General features: G+C 37.3%; 1 protein-coding gene across 2 annotated transcripts; it reads left to right on the top strand.

Annotated features, from left to right (window-relative positions):
* Window positions 1-1,450: 1,450 nt before the first annotated feature.
* Window positions 1,451-21,450, top strand: LOC148951139 (uncharacterized). 2 transcript variants are annotated; one of them, XM_089090157.1, is made up of 4 exons: window positions 1,451-1,505; window positions 6,056-6,174; window positions 18,338-18,430; window positions 21,388-21,450. In XM_089090157.1, the coding sequence occupies exons 1-4, from the start codon at window positions 1,461-1,463 to the stop codon at window positions 21,437-21,439; spliced, it is 309 nt and encodes a 102-aa protein (XP_088946283.1). In that variant the 5' UTR covers window positions 1,451-1,460; the 3' UTR covers window positions 21,440-21,450. The 2 variants fall into 2 exon arrangements, with proteins under 2 accessions (XP_088946283.1, XP_088946285.1); XM_089090159.1 differs by lacking the exon at window positions 21,388-21,450 and adding an exon at window positions 20,145-20,231.
* The last annotated feature ends 1,477 nt before the right edge of the window (window positions 21,451-22,927 follow it).

The raw sequence follows: 22,927 nt of genomic DNA, 5'->3' as shown, positions 1-22,927 counted from the left end.
AAATAATTAAAATTATTTAGTTCGGGGGCCTTGACTTGTTATATCGCTTAAAGGAATCCGTCAGGATAGCCTGTTTTGTTTTTGTGGCAGAAAAGAGGTACCGCACGGCAGGAAGGGGTCCCTACGTCCAAGTTCAATATCATCTATACTCTTTATGTTCTAGTGAAGTTTACCACAACATTTGGTTAGTTTATATTATCGGAACGTTAAAATAGTCTACAGGCAGACTCGCTCTAACTTTTGGATCGATCCAGTCCCTAAGGTACAAAATTCAATCCTCAGTGTGTTCGCGAAGACGGCTATAGTGATGAAATTGGATATTTCGAGACAAAAGATTAATTTCTCTTCACTTTATTCTACATACTATCAATCTATACACTGTATGTATATATTTTTCTTAGCTCTTTGTACAGCAGTATTATGATTATCCCAATTTTTATAATCGATAATTAATACAAACGCTTTATTTAGGAACTCTCTGACCGCGCGCTGACAGAATTTAATCGGATTTATTAAATGCAAGATTTCTCGATGAAGTTGAACAAAAATGAAATGGCAACTTGACTATGAAATATGTCATTTGGGTTTTCTGTAATTCGAATAAATATTAGTTACCCTAAATTTTATATATATGTTTTCCTAGTTTGGTATTTTACAGGGGCTTGTCTTAAAGAGAAATCTCTTTACGATATTTAAGTTTCTCGCGAAAAATTTCTAATGCAGGGTATATTCAAGCCGGTTTTAAATGAAAGAGAAGTCCTGTGTTTAGCTGTTGGTTAAAGGACACTATTCACCCATCTTTTTTTCAAAAGACAGTTGTCTATTCATCTGATGTCCACCATAGTTATAACTTGCGAAAGGCTTAGGATAATTTATGGGTTCCCCCACTGTTTGATTATATTGTGGACTACTTTTGAGTCGATTTCACTTTCGTGTAAATGCTCGTCGCGTTTTTCTTAGCCTTAGTTCAAATTCATATGTGCTATAACGATTATACTACATTTTGGACCTATAAAAGACTATTTTGTTGTATTAACTTTTCATGGATAGCCTATGTTTGATTATGATGTTACGTTTCTGGCTTGATGAGGCACGCCTTCGCCATAGCAAGCGCCATGATTGGCTTAAAAAGGTTAGTAAAATTAATAATTATTATGGTTTTCTTTTAGCATTTGCAAATCAACAGTAATATTTTTCATTTTGAATTTCTTTCCTTTGTTCAGGTTTCGAAGAGCTAATTACTTGGTATTTTTATGTCGCTTAGAAGTAACTATAACTACCTCTTGGTTATTGCCCGTTCCGAGGAGTCTGCATCTTTGCGCTGGTTGGTCAGGTGAAACTGCCTTCTGGCTTTTTTCTGACAAGTCTCAACCTATCCGGTTTTGACTTTCAGTTTTGTTTTAAATAGAATATGTTTTGTAAGCAAAAATATACAGGATTTTGAAAAACTGACTAATTGAATGTTTTCAGATTTTCAATGTCTATCACAAACGTTCAAGGCTAAGGTTACAATATTATTCTACATTCGCGAGAAAAATAGCACGGATTTAGTTTTAGTAATTCCCGTTGACGAAAAAAAGGGGGGAGGGCTCCTTCCTACTCTTCAGGAATTTGGTTCACCTATCGTCGCAATTGGCTGCTTCTGTTGCCAAGGGGCTTGCGATTCGTTTAGGTTTTGATTCATATGATATTTTCTTAGGTTTTCCTAGTTTTTGCCTATCTCTACGGGCTTATTTTAATAGATTAGGATTTATATCGCATTTGAAGTTCTGCCTATCTCTACGGGCTTATTTTAATAGGTTAAGACTTATATTGCGTTTGAAGCTTTGCCTATCTCTACGGGCTTATTTTAAAAGGTTAAGACTTATATCGCGTTTGAAATTTTGCCTATCTCTACGGGCTTATTTTAATAGGTTAAGACTTATATCGCGTTTGAAGTTTTGCCTATCTCTACGGGCTTATTTTAATAGGTTAAGACTTATATTGCGTTTGAAGTTTTGCCTATCTCTACGGGCTTTTTTAATAGGTTAAGACTTTTATCGCGTTTGAAGTTTTGCCTATCTCTACGGGCTTATTTTAATAGGTTTAGACTTATATCGCGTTTGAAGTTTTGCCTATCTCTACGGGCTTATTTTAATAGGTTAAGACTTATATCGCGGTTGAAGTTTTGCCTATCTCTACAGGCTTATTTTAATAGGTTAAGACTTATTTGCTTTCCTATATATCTCTATGGGCCAAAACTTGTGTCTTAAACGCTACAATTATCAACTTATTCTTATGCCTTGGGTATTGATTTTATTTTTTTTCTGCGTCAATTCTTTAGCGACTACTCCTCTTTGTTTATCTAGGTTTTTAAACAAAATAATATTTGATATTGTTACGTTCAAAAGATATCGACCTATTTGCCTTTGTGATTGCTTTCTATGTATCGCCATAGCGAAGTTATGGCTGGCTATATCAAAGGTCGTTTTTGTGCTATACACTATTTCATGTATCTTTAGACTGACTATTTTGCAAGGGTTACATACAACTGATTTCTAAGTTGCGAGCGATAATTATTGGCTTTTTGCTTCCTATTTATTAATGTTACAATGGTATTTTTTTGCTATTTGGCATTATCCGTTACTGCACTTGTTTTAGGGTCTTAGGAGCTTTCGCCCTCGTATTTATTTGGTTTATATTTACGATGACCGGAAGGTTTTGATCGGGTGATTTCGGGAACAAAATGAGCATGGGAGGGGGCAAAGTTGCCCTCGAATTTTTTCGGTCACTTAAAAAGGGCACTAGAACTCTTAATTTCCATTCGAATGAGACCTCTCACGATACTCTAAGGCTATTGGGCCAATACGATCACCCCTGGGAAAAACAAAAACAAAAGACAAACAAATAAACACGCATCCGTAATCTTTCTTCTGACAAAAAAATACAAAATTCCACATTTTTGTAGATAGGAGCTTGAGACTTCTATAGTAGGGTTCTCTGATACGCTGAATCTAATGGTGTAATTTTCATTAAAATTCTATGACTTTTATGGGTTGTTTCCCCCTTTTTTCGAAAATAAGGCAAATTTTCTCAGGTGCGTAACTTTTGATAGGTAGAACTAAACTTAATGAAACTTATATATGAGAAATCAGCATAAAAATCTGATTCTATTGATGTATCTATTGGTATCAAAATTTAGTTTTTTACAGTTTCGGTTAATATTGAGCCAGGTCGCTCCTTACTTACAGTTCGTTATCACGAACTGTTTGATATGATGTTCCGGAATTTCATGGTTTTTCGATTTCTATTTTTGCTCTTACTAAGACTCTTGCTTTAGGAAGGTATCATGATGCTCACCGAATAATAATTTTTTTTGAAAATAGCAGAAGAAATAAGCAATATATATATTATGTGTTCATTTTTAGAGGGAGGGGGCTGTTTAAAAGAATCTCATTGGTATTGTGCTTCCAGGAGGAGCTGTATATTTCACATACATACATACACATAAATGAAAACTGGAGCTTTCCCTGTCTGAAACTAAAACCATCTATTTTTCAGGGATCACAGCATGATTCACCAATGTCTGTAGATGACGGTAGCATCAGATCCCCTATGAGCATTCAAGTAGACTTCCAATTAATTTTTTTTATGATATACCCTCTGCAAACACACTCCTTCTTTAGCAGTGGAAGAAAAAAAAAACACCGAGCGTGTCTCCTTTCATTTTGTTCTGCTTCCATCTCGGCACGGGCGTTAAAATACACGGTTGTTTATTTTGTCCTTTATTTACTGTAGGGAAGTTTGTTTTATCAAACGTTTCTGTGCGTTATGAATCGTAGTTGCAGCAGTTTTATAGTAAATGGTGGTTGCAGCAGTAAGAAGAAACTCATAGTTAAACTTTGGAAGAAACAAAATTAGCCACTACAACAGAAGAAAAGGGAAACCCAAAACGAAGGGGAGTAGACACACCGAGTTTTATTGACTGCCAATTGATAACATGCTCGCAATTTCAACAAGTGCTGAAGAAGAGTCAGCAGATAATATTGATATTCCCGATTTTTCTTACTAAGACTCTTGCTTTAGGAAGGTATGATGAAACTCACCAAATAAAAATTATTTTTTTTTGAAAATAGTGGAAGGAATGAGCTTCCTGATTTCGCTCTCCTTCCAAATTTCCATGGGGGAATTTTCAGGGGGGGGAGGAGTTTCCAGGGGATGAACTTGTCAGGAGAAATTTTACACTGGGGGAATTTCCCTGAGTTCCTATAAAAAAAAAAGGTGTTCAAGGATTCGCTATTTGAACGTCCGGACGTCTTCGATCTGACTACCGTTTAGGGTCAGAGGGGTTACATCCATCCCAGTAATTAGCATGATTTTTGTTTTCGCTAGACTTATATGGATTTCATTCGTGAGTGCCTTGTCAGCCACGTCATTGATCGTAGCCTGGACTCCTGTAACAGATTCAGTAAGCATGTTCGCTCCGTCAGTATAGTCAAAATTTGGGACGGAGATGGCTGGGCTCAGTGCAGCACCTTTTTGCTTGTCCGTGATCTTTAGGATCCAATCGGTGACAAAGTTGGTGAGAGGACGAAGCCTTGACGTACACCCTCCTCGATTCAGATTTGGTCTGAAAGCTCGCCATCCACTCTGAATCAAGCTTTTGTTCCAGCACAGTATGCCCAGAGCAGACCAATGGTCTTATCAGGTACACCATCCTCTCTCATTGCTTCCGATATTGCATCATGCTGAACCAAATCAAAGGTAGTGCTGAAGTCTTCGAAGATTTGGATTGTTTCCTGGTGGCGTTTAAATGGGTGTTCAAGGATATGTTGCAGGCTACAGATATGGTCAAAGCAGCCCATGCCCGGCCTGGATCCTGCCTGGCTGGGTTGCGTTTTGCTGTTTTTGACATCTGTAAACCTGTTTAAAAGTATGATTGTGAACAGCTGGGCAGCAATAGAGAGAAGGGATATCCTTCGGTAGTTTTTACAATCCATTGGTCCACTTTTTTTAAAGACAGGGTAATTATGGAGGTCTTCCACTCATCTGGGATGTAATCATGGTCCCAAACTTTGGTGATCGAACTATGAAACTCATTCATCGCCGGCTCGGGAAGAGCTTTCAGTAGCTCGACAGAAATACCATTTTTTCCTTGGTTTTTATGGGTTTTCAGTACTTTGATCACCTTGGTTACTACACCCCTGGAGAGTGGGTCTGTGCATACATTTTCATATGACTGTTGGTAAGGTGTGTCCTGGGGAGCTGTAGGTGGTTGATTTTGGTTATTAGTACCTCCTGATCTCAGTAGTTCTTAGAAATGTACTCGCCATCTTTTGATACGGTCCTCACTGCTTGTGAGTATTTTCCAATCTTTAGCCTGCAGCAAAGGAATGGTAGTTTGCTTCTTCTTCCCACTATATTCTCCAAGTATCTGATAAAGTTTTTGAGCATCATTCCATGATGCAGGTCTTTCTGTATTGATAGCAACGTCAGATCAGTTGGCTTTTTTGTCTGCTCCTGCTGATTTGTGACATTCTTGTTTCAGCACTTTGTATGTGGGGGACTTTTTGTTGGTCACCCCTTTTTTCTTGGCAGAAAGTTTGAGTGTGTTTTCTGAGATCCATTACTTGGTTTTCCGCTTGGCTATTTAAAATGTATGTAGTCCTAGTGTAAGAAACGTTTTTTTTTCAGATATTTTGACTTCTTATTAAGGAATGACAAGCCAATATATAGTCAGCGTTGTATATAAATAACTGTATTACCAACCTCAAGGGTAACCACTTCATGGGGGGGGGGGGGAGATGAGCCTATTGCAAAGTCTTTTGTTAAAAAATGTCATTCTTTTATTTTGCAAAGTAAAAAAAAAACTATTGGATTTAACGTCATCCAGAATATGGCCCAGAATATGTATAGTCTGGGAGGGGGAGGGGCCCTATACTCTGGGAGGGGCCCAGAATATGTATAGTCTTCTGTATGTTTTAGCAAGGCCACTTGTATATAGCGTTACGTTTGTTTGATGTTGTCATTTTGCTTTTTTTTAGTATTTCTAATTGATTTCCTGTTTTATTTTTAGGAAAATGATAAGACAAGAAGTAAGATAGGCGCTGGCCCTGGAGAGGGTGCAACTAACGTTTACAATTTTGTAACTGTGCAAGCTGATGATGATTATGGCCAGTTCAGATACCTACCAAGGTAATGCTATATGGTCTAGGTTTTATTCCAAAAGCTGTATCTTCAATTTGTACCAAGGCTTATTTCCTGGTTTGATGATAGTGTATCACTTAATCAGTGGAATACGTTTTAGTATCGTGTCAGTAAAATTAGGCCCTGGGAATATTTTTTCTATTGAATGTCCGAAGTTTTTTGGTTTTTTTGTGGTGCTAATTCATGAGGGTACCAACTCTGATCCTTTGAGGATAAAATATTGATAGATTGAACGGATAACAAATCTGAAATTGATTTTAAAATCGAATAAATAAACAAATGAGTTTCTCTTTCAGCAAGTATCTATCTTCTTTGTAAAGCTAAGCCCTATTTACAATTGGCAGGTTTCATGTTGATTCAGAACAAGTGTTCCAAGTAGGGCTATACAATTAGACCTAATTTGCTGCTAAAGGGCATGGCCTTTATAAGAGCGAATAGTTGGAAGCTAGATTTGATAGAAATAAACAAATTTCTACTCTTGTACATTTTTAAACTTTAATTTATCACAGGGGATCGTTTCGTCCCCTGTCTACTATCGCAGCAAATTCATTTTCAACTATTCAGTTACCTTGGAATTTTTTTTTTTGAATTTTTGGGCTTAGCCTAACATTCTGGTTTGAATGTTTCTTTACACCTACATACAAAATATTGACCAAAAAACATATATCTTTGGATGAACACCCTTGACCTGGGAAAAGAATAAAACGCAAGATTTATCAACATTAATAACAAGTTGGTTAGCATCTATCCAGGGATACGTCTCCTTTAGAACATCCTTCAGTTTGAACATTAGTGTTTTGTTATCTGTTTGTCATCAGTGAAAGCTGCTGATCTGCTGCCGTTTATCATCACTGAAAGCCACGAGTTCATTATTCTTGTCTCCGGGTTGGAAAGAATCTTCATCATATCATAGATTACAGCAGCGAGGATTTTTGCGCTATGGGGTCAGTACTCGACATACGTTGTTTACATGGATTAGGAAAAGCAGTGGCTCTAATGTTAAGCCCTGGGAGATGTAACAGTTGACGAACATATCGTTTCCATGGTCTTCTCAAATATAAATCCTGCGATCCCGTAGATAAGATCTAAACCAATCCAAAGTAATGCCTTTTATTCTTATGTTCTAGTTTTCCAGGAAGAGTTGAATAGTAGATACTATTTAATGCCTTTCTTATCATAGGCAACGCGCTAGCGCTGCCTAAGTAAAGAACGATGTGGGCACTATGTGTTGTTTTTTTGTTTTTTCTCCATACCCGGGCACTTCGTATCGAAGGAGTCGTCGCAGAAACTTCGAAAAGAGCTCATTCGATTGGAAATTGGAGTGGCTAGTGTCCTTTTTAATAGTCGAAAGTGTTTGGAGGGCAACTACCCCCCCCCCCCCCCGACGCCCATCATTCCCCCAAATACGTCCCATCAAAATTTTGAGATAGCTATTTTGTTGAGCGTAGTTGATTTACAGATAGAAAATATGTTTTTGAGGACGACACTCCCTCTCAACCCTCGTGGCACGAGGTGTAGGTATATCCCTGGAAGCATTTAAGGTTCTTATAGTAGGAGTTTTCGCAGAAACTTCAAAAAAACGCTCATTCTATTTGACATTCAAAGGGTTAGTGCCCTGTTTAATAGTCGAAAGTGATTGGAGGAAAACTAGCCCCCCCCCACGGCCATCACTCCCCCAAACACATCTAATCAAAATTTTGAGATAGCCATTTTGTTCAGCGTAGTTGATTTTCAGATAGAAAATATCTTTTTGGGGAGGACACTCCCCCACAACCCTCGGGGCAAGGGCTTTAAGTTATGCCCTGGGGGCATATAAGGTTTTTATAGAAGGCGTTGTCGTAGAAGCTTCAAAAAAGGCTCATTCGATTGGAAATTCAAAGGGCTAATAGTCGAAATGCCCTTCTTAATAGTCGAAAGTTATTGGAGAACAACTAACCCCCCCCCGCCCATCAGTCCCCCAAACACATCGAATCAAAATTTTGAGATAGCCATTTTGTTCAGCGTAGTTGATTTCCAAACAGAAAATATCTTTTTGAGGAGGACACTCCCCCACAACCCTCGGGGCAAGGACTTTAAGTTATGCCCTGGGGGCATATAATTCTTTTATAGAAGGCGTTGTCGTAGAAACTTCAAAAAAGCTCATTCGATTGGAAATTCAACGGGCTAGTGCCCTATTTAATAGTCGAAAGCGATTGGAGGGCAACTAGCCCCCCCCCACCACGCCCATCATTCCCCCAAACACATCCAATAAAAATTTTGAGATAGCCATTTTGTTCAACATATTTTATTTACACATAGAAAATATGTTTTTGAGGAGGACACTCCCCCACACACCTCAGGGCAAGTATTTTCAGTTATGCCCTGGGGGCATATAAGGGTTTTTCTATAAGGCGGTGTCGTAGAAACTTCAAAACAGGCTCATTTGATTGGTACTTGAAAGGGTTAGTACCCTTTTTAACAGTCGACAGTGATTGGAGGGCAACTAGTCCCCCCCCCCCCGTCCGTCATTCCCCCAAACACATCCAATAGAAATTATGAGAAAGCCATTTTGTTCAGCGTAGTTGATTTACAGATAGAAAATATGTTTTTGAGGAGGATAATCCGCCACAGCCCTCAGGGCAAGGGTTTTAAGTTATGCCCTGGGGGCATATAAGGTTTTTATAGAAGACGTTGTCGTAGAAACTTCAGAAAAGGACTCATTCGATTTGAAATTCAAAGGGCTAGTGCCCTTTTTAATAGTCGAAAGTGATTAGTAATATTTTTTGTTGTTGTTGTTGTTTAGACCAGGGCACTTCGTATCGAAGGAGTTGTCGAGGGAACTTCGAAATGACTCATTCGATTGAAAACAGAAAGGGCTGACGCCCTTTTTAAGTGTCGAAAGTAATTGGAGGGCAACTAGTCCCCCTTCCACTCCCACCCTCCCATTTGGCTATTATGTTTAAAAAATAAATGTTTCCTTAAGATTAAATCAAAATGCACTGTCTTAATGCTAAATCTCAATAAGGTCTATCAGCAGTATACCGAAAACGACTGAGGGTATTATGTTCAAACTTTCCAGGCTACTTCTGCTTTTAAAATTTAGCCAAATCAAAATAGTGTAAGTGTATCCAAGCTATCAAAGAACATAAACAGATTTTTTTTGCGAATGGTATCAAGTTTTCCGTTTCAGGTCAACTAGAAGAGGTATGAAACTAAGTTAAACAGTACTATTTGTGTCCAGATTTTTAAAATGTGTGTTGTTAAAATTGCTGAAAATTTTTCTCCAGCATACAAATAGTAGTCCAAACCAAAAAGTTTTAAAAAACCAAAATAATTAAAGGATTATTTTCTTTTTCCCTGAAAAAACTATGTCAATATAAAACCAACAGAAATTAATTAAAAAAACTTTTTCAATAAAATAAGTTTTTCAAAGAAAAGTAAAGAACTCCATTAAACAAAAAATGAGCAAAAATCTACCAAGCTCAAAACTACCACAAATCAGCATCGATAAATAAATGAAACCCAAAACAAACAGAAATTGAAATAAATAACCAAGTCAAACCCAAAACGATCAGAAATTAATATAAGTTTGGCGCAAAACCCCTATTCCTTCCCAAGGCCAGAACAAAATTTGCACTCTCAGGAAAATAGTATAAAGGCTTTTACTTTCATAAATTTAATAAATCAAATACTATTAGCATTTTGATTACTAAATATCAGCGTATGTATATTAAACTGACAATGCACATTCATTTGTATTTTTTTCAATAAAGTGCAAATTTTGTAAATTGTATGTTTCGGTCAGTTAAACAACCATCTCATCAACCCTGGAAATTTCAACTTAACACGCTAAGCCGTTCTTAAGATATTGCTGAAACGCCCTTTTGAAAACCTATAAACCTAAAGTGTGTTTTATTTTAGTTCAAATTTCCCCCTCGGCATTCCATGAAATTTTTACCTTTCACTGAAAGGTATCGTGGTAAATCGTAAAAATTAACCGAAAACTGACCGTTTCCACCTATTTTCTTCACCAATTTACCATTGTCAAAAACAAAAACGGAGCCACGACCAGTGTCAGCAATCAGTATTTGACCTCTACTGCTGCAAGCAACAGCAACAGGCTCTTCGAATGCTCGGTCTCATAAGAGTACGCAAATGCAAATACTAACCTCGTGTTGTAATACTGCCTAAAAAATGCCGATTACAACTTAGTCTTAGATGGTTATAAAGGGCAACCGCCATGTTATCCGGAAATATATACTTCTGTCGTAAGATAACCCAGTTTGCCATAAGCTAAAAATGCAACCAGCTTTTAAGTATTTTTCAGGCAAAAAAAATTCAAAAGTAACATTAAGTGAAAATTTATGAATTTTTTAGTCCAAAGAAAATTCAAAAGTAACATTAAGTGAAAATTTATGAATTTTTTAGCCCAAACTTTTTAGCAGAAAGGTAGACACGTTGCATGTTAATTGAACCGGAATCAATTTTCTATCTGTACTACTGGAGGTACAAATTGGGCCTGTGGCACTTCCAGTATCTCATCCCACCCTGCCAATTCCAGTGCCAGCTCTTCTGAAGAAATATAGAAAAGTTGCACCTTGTTTGAGACAGAACCACGCAACAATTTTTTATCTGTGTGGTCTTTGAACAAAGTGGGTAAATGGTTCTTCCACAAAATTTTCAATTATGGGTAAAAGGTGCAATAAACCACGATTTTTCAATGTATATGTAAAGGTAGCTCATAATAAAAAGATACTAATTGGTTAGATATATCGTACTTAGATATACCACGAACGTGTCCTTATTACAGGAGAATGTCCCTATGTGTCATACCTGTGCCCACAAACTTACCCAAATTCTTAATCCCCATATACTTTCTATCACTTAATATTATATTCACCATTGCTTTCTTGTATTCCACCCAGGAAAAATTTGTCCCTTCAGACCATTTAATTCTTCACAAAAACCCCAAAAATTAATTAAGTCATCCTTCCCATGTGGATGCTATCACGGGATTCCCTCTCCCTAAGGCTTGTGAAGTACATTGTTTTAAATAGGACACAAGGGACAGCGTTTGGATGAGAGTTCATCATGAACTTCATTAGTTTATCCTTTGAAACAAGGGAATGAAGTGGTTCGTCGCACGCCTAATATCACGCAACGGGAGGGAGAATTCAATACCCTGAAACAGCTTTGAAGGATCCCACCTTCCATAAATGAACTGTCTAATACTCTCCAAAGGGTCGATACTGTGCACAAGAAAGATTAAGCAGTTCGTAAGAAGGGAATGGGCTCAATTCAAAAAGAAACAACCAAGATTTTGCATAAGAAAAATCAAACTATCTAGAAACACCCTACCCCTCTCTGGTTTTTTATTTTATTTTTTATTTGGCAGTCGCTATCTATTCACCAACAGCAAATTCTTACACGAACAAAAATGTACTTTATTGGTCAATGTACTTTAATAATGTATATTATTACGGGTTCTAAGTAACTAGTAATTTTTTTTTCCTGAAGCAATTTCCTTTTTCGGAAAAAAGCAAATTTGAAACTTTAATACATTTTCATTAACTGGTTAGGAAAAAAGAGTAAGTAAAATTTATGAGTGGAAACCAGTGGCGTAATTTGGGGGTGGAGGGGGGGCAAAGGGGTCTGTACCTCCTAGATTCCCTCCTACTAGGCTTTTAAAATAACTTTTTTTGGGGGGGAGGGGATATTTTAATTACAAAAAGCCCTGTTGAAGACCGGTTTAGAAATCGGAGCCAAATAAATAAGACTAAGAGATTAAATTAGGAATGGATGTGTCGTTCTCGCAAATATTAAATAAAAATAATTTTTTTTTTCTTCTGAAAGTAAGGAGTGACATTAAACCGAACAGAAATTATTCCGTATATGAAAGGGGCTGTCCCCTCCTCAACGCCTCGCTCTTTACGCTAAAGTTTTTTATTGTTAAAAAAATAAAGTTGTGAGACAGAGTCAAACTTTAGCGTAAAGAGATGTGCAAAGAGGGTTGTTTAGTAGAAATTAGCACATCTATGTATATCTTAATAAATTAGGAAAAATCAAGAATTCAGTTCTTAATGAAAAAATCTCCTTATTCAGTTGGGCTGTTTTGTTTTCTGAGCGTCAATTTAAAATGCACAAAGTGGATAAGTTCAGAAATAAAAATAACTTGAGAAATCATAAGCCAACGAGTCATTTTCAGGTAATCTGTATTTGCTCTTGTTTGCTTTTGCAAAGATTGTAATTGATATGCTGTATTGTAAAAAAAAAGAAAAGCCAAAAACTATTTTATTTCGATTTGCAGAATTTGTTCTAATCTATCTGTTATATAATTTTCTTATATTGTTGTTTAATTTTCTTATTATATTATTTTCTACTATTCTTGTAGAAATAAGAAATTTTATTTTAAAATTAAAAATAATTTTAAATTCAACGATGCATAATGAATTTGTGTTCACTGCAAATGCCAGTATGACTAGAAGAGCAAAGTGAATATGTAAAATGACCAAAATAACTATTATGGTGCTCTCATGGACAGTTACAAAATGGTTTCTCAGCCTTTTTATTTTAATTTTGAACTATAATGTTAAGTAATATATAGATGGACATAATACAAATTGATAATAATAAGTTTGATGAAACTCGATAGTAGTAAACTTGATTGGGACCGATTGATTAGATTAGATTAGAAAGTCAAAAAGTGCATAGGCATATCATACCTAAATTTAACGAGAGCTCCTTTAGCTGACATTTTAGTAACACCCACAAAGCTAAGTTTTGACAATAGGCGGTAAATTTTATCCAGCGTAAATCAATAAACCAAGGCAAACAAATAAAGCCTGCTGAAGTAAATGGAAGGAGTTCAGATTCACTTCACGTACTTCAGATGTTTATCCGAAACATTTTGAGGATTGACTAGAACATCCCAATGCAAGAATAATATGACCAGTCGATTTAGCCGTTCCTGACCTGAGGCACTCCTGATTTAAGATTTCACTTTTCTCGGGGTAGAAAAAAAGGCTCACACGTACCCATAGTGACGGGAATGTTTGCACCTATCTTCAAAAATTGATATAGGATGCAGAAAATGTTCTTATCACATTCTTTTGAGCACGTTATGAAATATTTTGGTGCTACGTTTTCTGACTATCCAGATCCAGAGCTTATCCAGAGAACTTTATCCAGAGCTTACAAGCTCCCACCAAAATATTACCATGCCCCACCGGTTGGGCCTGTGCTTCACGTTGGGGATAACGAAGTTAGAACATAAATTCAATCGTCTTGTCACTCCAAATAAAATCTAAGTGAACTGGAAGGAATTGGAACTCCTTTGCAAGGAAATTGATGTATTTAAAAACCTTTTATAATTAACAAAAATAATTTTTAAACAATTTTTTTACGAAAAACTACATTTTTCTATAGCTCTGTAGTAGAAAATCGTAAAAATTTCGTAAAAATAATAATGCTAGTGAATCGTGGTAAACTACAGTCCTTTGTCGAGTACAGTATTGAACAGGCATTGAAGAGAATACTTCCATTGCTTCCCAATGTCACTCTCCCACCTGGTCAGTAAATTGTATCGACGTTCATGAAATTGATATTTTTCCTTATGCTAGGTTAAAATTGAATTTTCGACGGAAACGAAAGTCATATCTGGATTCAGTCATAATTGAAATTCTGATTGAAATTCTGATAGGTTAATATAGATATTTACCGATAATTCAGATAGTTTCAACTTTCAGTTGCAAATTTTTTGTTTACGCTTAATTTGTGATCGTTTTCTAAGAAATGTCTGGAACGCCTGCTCCTCTTCTTCCATGTGAATGTCCCCTCTAAGGAAAATCTTTCCAAAGCAATTTACCCCCATATAAACCCCCTCTCCCCGCCAGGAAAATTTCCCCCTGACAATTCCTTTCTCGATTTCCCGATACAGAATTTCTCTCGTGGAAACTTTCCCATGGGGAATTTTTCCCGTGGAAAATCCCCCTTCCTGGAAAGAAAATTCGCCTAAACATCACCGTATGCAAAACTGATTTGACATGGAGAAATCAAAAGTAAAACCTACTGTCACATTTGCGCTTTACTGAAAACGAATTTTATTGCAAATATTTTCTTTTGAACTAATTACAACATTGAAAATAAACATAAAAATGATAATAAAATTAAACTTTGAACTGATGATCTTATAGCAATTAACATCATTATATATGAAATATTCAGTTTAATCGTAATAGTTCTTTCCAAGACTATTCCAGACAAATACAGTTTCACCACAAACAAGAATTTGGATGATGCCCCCTTCCTAAACTGTAAAAACCTAAAGCCTACTGCGTCCTACAAGTCTCATGAATTTTGGAAGAAAATATCGTCAATAAGTTTTATTGAGGGGGTTGGGTTCAGACCATGGAGGGAGGGCTGGGGGTGAGCTCCCATGATTTTTGGAATGAAACATTGTTAGTAAGTTTTTTTTTCTACGGCGGGGGGGGACTTCGAGCCATGGAGAGAGGACCAAAGGTCAGCTCCCATGATTTATCATTGATAAGGTTTTTTGGGGGGAGGCGGGTCGGGCCATGGAGGACCAGGGGTCAGCTCCAATAAGTTTTGGAATAAAATATTGTCAATAATTTTTTTTGGGAGTGGTTGGGGGAGGAGGGTCCGGTCATGGAGGGCCAGGAGTTCCCATAGCTTTGAAATAAAATATCGCTAACAAGTTGTTTTTAGGGGAGGGGGGCATGCAGGGACGGCCAGGGGTCAGCTTCCTTAAGTTTTGGAATAAAAAGCTTCAATGATTTTTTTAGTAGGGGTGGGGGTCGGGCTTATATGATCTTTGAATTATTTTAAAAATTCTCGCATAAAATTCTTATGTACCCCCGGGGCATAATATAAAACACTTATCCCTGGGCTCTGGGGGTTTGTGTTGACCACGGAGTTTTTGCTATCTGATCTTTGGACCTATTTCAGGGAAGTGGCTATCTCAAAAACTCGATCGGATGGATTTAGGGTAAAGATGGCAGAGGGGCTAGCTGCCCTCCGGGCCCTTTTGACTCTTAAAAAGGGAGCTCGAACTTTCAATTTCAAATTGAATGAGTCCCCTCCGAAAGCTTATACGATCATCCTTTCCATAGGAACCTTATATACCCCCAGGGCATATTTTACAACACTTGCCCCCAGGTTCTGGGGGGCTGTTAAATGATCTTTTGTCTATTTTGAACCAACTGACTCTCTCAAAGATTCAGTCGGACGTATTTGGAGAAAATAGGGCTAGGGGCGGGGGGCTAGTTGCCATTGGATCATTTTTTACTCTTAAAAACGGGACTAGAGCTTTCAATTTTTAATTATCTGAGTCCCTTCGTAATTTAATACAACCACCTCTTCTATGAAAATCTTATATGCCCCAGGGGTATAAGTTATAATCCTTCCTCCGGGCTCTGGGGAAGGGAGTATGTTGACCACGAAGTTTTTGTTATCCGATCGTTGGACTAATTGAAACAAAATGGTTATCTCAAAATTTTGATCGGGTGCATTTGGGAAAAAGAGGGTGTGTATCTGGGGAGGGGGGGTTTATGCCATTCTATCACTTTTGACTCTTAAAAAGGTAACTAGAACTTTCAATTTCCGATCAAATGAACATCTGAAGTTTATACAAACACCCCTTATATAAAAAAAAAAACTTATATACTCCTGGGGCATAACTTGAAATACTTACCCCTGGGCTCTGTGGGATTGTGTTAACCCCAGAGTGTTTGTTATCTGATGTTTGAACTATTTTTAACAAAATGGCTATTTCAAAATTTTTAAGGGATGGGTTTCGGGAAAAAGAAAGTGAGAGAGGAGGGCTAGTTGCCCTCAGATCTCTTTTCTCTTAAAAATTGAACTAGAACTTTCACTTTCCCACCAAATGAGCCCCCTTTGAAGTTTTTACGAGCATACCTTGCATAAGGACTATATATGCTCCCAGGGCACTCCTTACAACTCCTGTCCCGGGGTCTTGGGGGGGGGGGTCAACCCCGGAATTTTTTTATATGATCTGTGAACTATTTTTAGCAAAATGGCGTTCTTAAAAAAAATTTCAGATACATTGGGGAAAAAAGAACTGCAGGGGGGGGGGATATATGCTCTCCGAATATTTTCGACTCTTAAAAAGGACACTCGAACTTTTGATTTCCAATTGAATGAGTCTCCTTCGAAGTTCATACGACCACCCCTTCCATATGAAGTACCCCTGGAAAAAAAAAATAAATAGATAAATGAAAAAACATAAGAGCATTTTGGCCATGGTGGGGAGGGGGATAGTTGACATCGGTTCACTTGACTCTTAAATGGGAACTAGAGCTTTCAATTTTTAATAATTTGAGTCCCCTTCGAAGTTTATATGACCATCTCTTCCATAAAAACCTTACACGCCCCCGGGTCTTAAGTTACAACCCTTTCTCCGGGCTCTGGGGGGATGTTACGTTGACCCTGAAGTTGTTTTTACGTGATTGTTGAACATTTTCAAACAAAAGGGTTATCTCAAAATTTGATCGGATGTATTTTGGGAAAAGAGGATGTGGGGTAGGGGTAGATGTCTTTTGGTCACCATTGACTTTTAAAAAGGTAACCAGAACTTTCAATTTCCAATCAAAAGAGTGACCTCTGAAGTTTATACAACCGCCCGTTACATAAAACCTTATATGCCCTCTGCGCATAACTTACAACACTTTGCCCCTGGGCTCTGGGGGTTGTGCCGACCCCTGAGTTTTTTATTTGGTCTTTAAACTATTTTTAAGAAAATAGCTATCTTAAAATTTTGATCGGATGTATTTTGGGAAAAAGATCAAGGGAGGGGGGCTATTTGCCCTCCGATCACTTTTGACTCCTAAAAAGGGCACTAGAAATTCTGATTTACAATCGAATAAGTCCACTCCGATGTTTATACGTACATACGATGTTTATTATACAATCATCGCTTCCATAGAAACTTTATATGCCCCTGGGGCGTAGTTTACAACAATTACCCCCTGCTTCTCGGGGGCTGTGTTATCACTGGAGTTTTTGTTATATGATTTTTGGTCTATTTTGAACAAAATGGCGATATAAAAATTTTAATCGGACGCATTTGGGGAAAAGAGGGTTGATGGGGGGGGGGGGAAGGCTAGTTGCCATCGGATCACTTTTGACTCCTAAAAAGGACACTAGAACTTTCAATTTCTAGTCATTTGATTCCACCCCCCCCCCCCGAATTTTATGCGACTATCTTTTCCATAGAAACCATATATGCCCACGGGGCATAAGTTACAACCCTTACTCCGGGCTCTGGGAGGGGGGATGTTGACCCCGAAGTTTTGTCATCTGATCATTGGGCTATTTTAAATATACTGGCTATCTCAAAATTTTGATCAGATACATTTTGGGTTTGAGGGAAAAGGGCGTGGGGGGGGGCTACTTCCTCTCCTATCTCTTTTGACTCTTAAAAAGTGAACTAGAACTTTCGATTTCCAGTCAAATGATCTCCCTCTGAAGTTTATACGTGTACCCTTCCATACAAACATATATGCCCCTAGGGCATAACTTACAACGCTTTTCCCCAGGCCTCGGGGATTATTCCGACCCCGGATTTTTCGTTAGTTGATCTTTAAACTATTTTTAACAAAATATTTATCTCTAAATTTTTATCGGATGCATTTGGGTGAAAAAGGGCGTGGTGGGGAGGGGGGTAGTTTTCCTTAGATTACTTTTGAATCTTAAAAAGGGAACTAGAACTTCTGATTTCCAATCGAATGTGCCCGCTCTGAAGTTTATACGACTACCCCCTCCATAGGAAGTGCCTCTGGGAGAATAAAGAAGAAATCATTGGAGTCAGATGAATATATTTTTTTTGCTTCCAATATTCCATAAACATGTTCCATGATGGAGAGGGGGGTTTTACAAAATATGTAAACTTTTGAAGAGCCTATCGTAAGAAAGTCGTTTGATATAAGCCATCGGGAAACCAAAATTATATATTAGAGCTCTCCCTCCCTTTCTATCTGTTATTGACTTATTGTTTTTATTTAATACTGATCACTAAAAGTGTTTGATTTTTACTCGCATCCTCCCTTCATTTGTGGGATAAAACGGTCCAAAGGTGAGGTAATGTATACTTTAACGCCAAAAATTCTGATTTTCTATTTTTAGTTACTCTTTTTAGGACAAATCTTGGTCAGTTTTATCAAGAATTAGTTCATGATGTCACTGATGCTACGTCTGCACTGAATCTTGACGAAGATGGAGTTGATCTAATGTAAGTAGGCTTTTTGTGGTTTTTACTGTAAAAGGAACCTAACTTCCTAAAAAAGATTTTAACCTTTGGAAAGCCACAATGGTAATCAGAGAAACGGGCGTTCTCTGATACGCTGAATCTGATGGTGTGATTTTCATTAAAATTCTATGACTTTTATGGGCTCTTTCGCCGTTTTGTCAAAAATAAGGCAAGTTTTCTCAGGCGCGTAACTTCTCATGGGTAAAACTAAACTGAATAAATGTTATATAGTTAAAATCAGCAATAAATCCGGTTCTTTTGATATATCTACTAATATCAAAATTCTGTTTTTTAGAGTTTCGGTTACTATTGAGCCAGGTCACTCCTTACTTACAGTTCGTTACCACGAACTTTTGATATGATGTTACGGAATTTCATGGTTTTTTTATTTCAATTTTTGCTCTTACTAAGACTCTTGCTTTAGGAAGGTATGATGAAGCTCACCGAATAATAATTTTTTTTTTTTGAAAATAGCAGAAGAAATGAGCAATATATATATTATGTGTTCATTTTTAGAGGGAGGGGGCTGTTTAAAAGAATCTTATAGGTATTGTTCTTCCAGGAGGAATTGTATATTTTACAAACATACATACACATAAATGAAAAGTGAAGCCTGCCCTGTCTGAAACTAAAACCATCTATTTTTCAGGGATCACAGCATGATTCACCAATGTCTATAGATGAAATTATCGATGATATAGATGAAACTATGTAATAAAATTACCAAGCATTTTCTTTTACAATCGTCCTCTTTCTTGCCAGGAAAAATAAAATCATTTATGACTTCCAATAAATTTTTTTTTTTTTATGATATACCCTCTGCAAACACACTCATTCGTCAGTAGTAGAAGAAAAAAAAAAAACGCCGAGCGTGTCTCCTTTCATTTTGTTCTGCTTCCATCTCGGCACGGGCGTTAAAATACACGGTTGTTTATTTTGTCCTTTATTTACTGTAGGGAAGTTTGTTTTATCAAACGTTTCTGTGCGTTGCCAATCGTAGTTGCAGCAGTTTTATAGTAAATGGTGGTTGCAGCAGTAAGAAGAAACTCAGTTAAACATTGGAAGAAACAAAATTAGCCACTGCAACAGAAGAGAAGGGAAACCCAAAACGAAGGGGAGTAGACACACCAAGTTTGATTGACTGCTAATTGATAACATGTTTGCAATTTCAATAAGTGCTGAAGAAGAGTCAGCAGATAATATTGATATTCCCGATTTTTCCTACTAAGACTCTTGCTTTAGGAAGGTATGATGAAACTCACCAAATAATAGTTTTTTTTTTGAAAATAGTGGAAGAAATGAGCTTTCAAATTTCCAAGGGGGAATTTTCAGGGGGAGTTTCCAGGGGATGAACTTGTCAGGATAAATTTTACACTGGGGGAATTTGCCTGAATTCCTATAAAAAAAAAGGTGTTCAAGGATTCGGTATTTGAACGTCTGGACGTCTCTGATCTGACTACCATGACTGTAATCATATCATAGATTACAGCAGCGAGGATTTTTGCACTTTGGGGTCAGTACTCGACATACGTCGCTTACATGGATCAGGAAAAGCAGTGGCTCTAATGTTTAGCCCTGGGAGATGCAACAGTTGACGAATACATCGTTTCCATGGTCTTCAAAAAAATAAATCCTTCGATCCCGTAGATAAGATCTAAACCAATCCAAAGTAATGCCTCTTATTCTTATGTTCTAGTTTCCCAAGAAGAGTTGAATAGTAGATACTATTAAATGCCTTTCTGATATCAACAAGGACCGTTGCAGGTAGTAGACTAGAATCCAGAGATTTGTGTATCCATAAGTTCAACATAATTCGTGGATCTTGGTGGAGTGCCCTGGTCTGAAGCCAAACTACTGATTATTATGACACTTATTCTTCTCCAAAAATTGGACTGGTTGCTGCAGCAAAGGTGTTTTAAAAAAAACTGAAAAAGCTGAAAGCATAGACATAGAGCTGCATTTAGCCCGATCAACTTGTAAACCTCCTTTATTTAGTGGAATTTTTCTAGTTTTTTTTTTGTAGTTGTGGGAAAGTGCCCTTTTGAAAGGAGAAAATTAACCCACTTAGCATTCTCTAGAATATTTGTTTTTCACACCAATCTTCCTTCCAAAAGTGCTGGTGGGAAAAAATGAGTCTCTCTAGTCCCTAAAACAAACTGATTAAGGTATATCTTCCCTGTATGAATTTGTCGTGTAAAATTTCTGGATGCTTATTTTTCCATGTACTTCAGCGCGAAATTAAGATCTACCATTCAAAAGCAAAAACTTTACTCTTGAGCAGGGTCGTCTCCAGGATTTTTTTTTTATTTTATTTTTTTTGGCCTGTGTTTTACAAAAGGATTTTTTTTTTCGGGGGGCGTGGGGGCTACAACAAAACACATAAAAATTTGTTTATCTTCGTTATGTTATGTTTTTAAGAGTCGGACAAACATTTGGAGGGGGGATGAGGTAGAGTGCCTGGATTTTTTCTGTAATATTTCAAAAATTCTAAAAATGTTTTTAAAAAGGTATGGTCTAATTAAGAGTCTTGCATGTCTTTCTCCTGAATCAAAATAAAATAATATCTATATAAATGTCTTCTCCTTTTCCTGGTCTAGATAATCATCATGAGGTCAAGATTGTAATATTGCCCAAAATTGTCTTATAAAACAATACAAGGTAAAGGAATGGTGAATATTTGTATTAAAGGCATATTCAGGTAGCTAAAAAAACATACTTATCTCTAGAAACAAAATTTTTATCCTGTTTTCAAATATGACATTTGTTTTCGTCAAAAATCTAATTTTAAGCCTTTATCGACCTTCAAAGATGATACCTTTTTTCTCTTATCTTAGACACCGCTTATACACCTGTGTTAGTGTCAATCTTTTCAAAACCGGTTTACTGGTAAATTGTATCGACGTTGATGAAATCGACGTTAATATTTTTCCGTATACTAGGTTAAAATTGAATTTTCGACGGAAACGAAAGCAAATCTGGATTCAGTCATAGTTCAAATTCTGATTCTAGAGGTGAGTTTGTTTCTTAGCTATCTGAGTTGTACGTTAATATAGATATTTAACGATAATTCACATAGTTTCAACTTTCAGTTGCAAATTTCTTATTTACACTTAATTTGTGATCGTTTTCTAAGAAATGTCTGGAACACCTGCTCCTCTTCTTCCATGTAAATCTCCCCTCTACGGAAAATCTTTCCAGAGAAATTTCCTCCCATATAAACCCCCTCTCCCCGTCAGGAAAATCTCCCCCTGACAATTCCATTCTCGATTTCCTGATGCAGAATTTCTCTCGCGGACTTCCCCATGGGGAATTTCTCCCGTTGAAAATCCCCCTTCCTGGAAAGAAAATTCCCCTAAACATCACCGCATGTAAAACTGAGTTGACATGGAGAAATCAAAAGTCTAAAACCTACTGTCACATTTGCGCTTTACTGAAAACGAATTTTATTGCAAATATTTTCTTTTGTACAAATATTTTCATTGTATATGAAGTATTACAACATTGAAAATAAACATAAAAATGATAGTAAAATTAAATTTTGAACAGATGATCTTATAGCAATTAACATCATTGTATATGAAGTATTCAGTTTAATCGTAATAGTTCTTTCCAAGACTGTTCCTAGACAAATACAGTTTTACTACAAACAAGAGTTTGGATGCTGCCCCCTTCCTTAAATGTAAAAACCTAAAGCCTACTGCGTCCTACAAGTCTCATGAATTTGGGAAGAAAATATCGTCAATAAGTTTTATTGAGGGGGTTGGGTTCAGACCATGGAGGGTGGGCTGGGGGTGAGCTCTCATGATTTTTGGAATGTAACATCGTTAGGAAGTTTTTTTTCTTGCGGGAGGGGGGGGGGACGTCGAGCCATGGAGAGAGGACCAAAGGTCAGCTCCCATGATTTATCATTGATAAGGTTTTTTTGGGGGAGGCGGATCGGGCCATGGAGGACCAAGGGTCAGCTCCCATAACTTTTGGAATGAAATATTGTCAATCATTTTTTTTGGGGGGGGGGTCGTGGGGGGAGGGGGTCAGGTCATGGAGGGCCAGTTCCCATAACTTTGAAATAAAATATTGCTAATAAGTTGTTTTAGGGGAGGAGGCATGCAGGGACGGCCAGGGGTCAGCTTCCTTAAGTTTTGGAATAAAAAGCTTCAATGATTTTTTCAGTGGGGGTGGGGGTCGGGCTTATATGATCTTTGAATTATTTTAAAAATTCTTGCATAAGAACCTTATGTGCCCCCGGGGGATAATATACAACACTTATCACTGGGCTCTGGGGGTTTGTGTTGACCACGGAGTTTTTACCATCTGATCTTTGGACCTATTTCAGGGAAGTGGCTATCTCAAACACTCGACCGGATGGATTTAGGGTAAAGATGGCAGAGGGGCTAGTTGCCCTCCGGTCCCTTTTGACTCTTAAAAATGGGACTTGAACTTTCAATTTCCAATTGAATGAGTCCCCTCCGAAGCTTATAC

The sequence above is a fragment of the Artemia sp. Qi Xiang Cuo genome, chromosome 6 (genome assembly GCF_049724085.1).
Source record: "Artemia sp. Qi Xiang Cuo chromosome 6, ASM4972408v1, whole genome shotgun sequence".
In the NCBI taxonomy this organism is placed as follows: Eukaryota; Metazoa; Arthropoda; class Branchiopoda; order Anostraca; family Artemiidae; genus Artemia; species Artemia sp. Qi Xiang Cuo.
The sequence above is the reverse complement of the archived record's forward strand: the minus strand, read 5'-3'. Positions and strand labels throughout refer to the sequence as shown.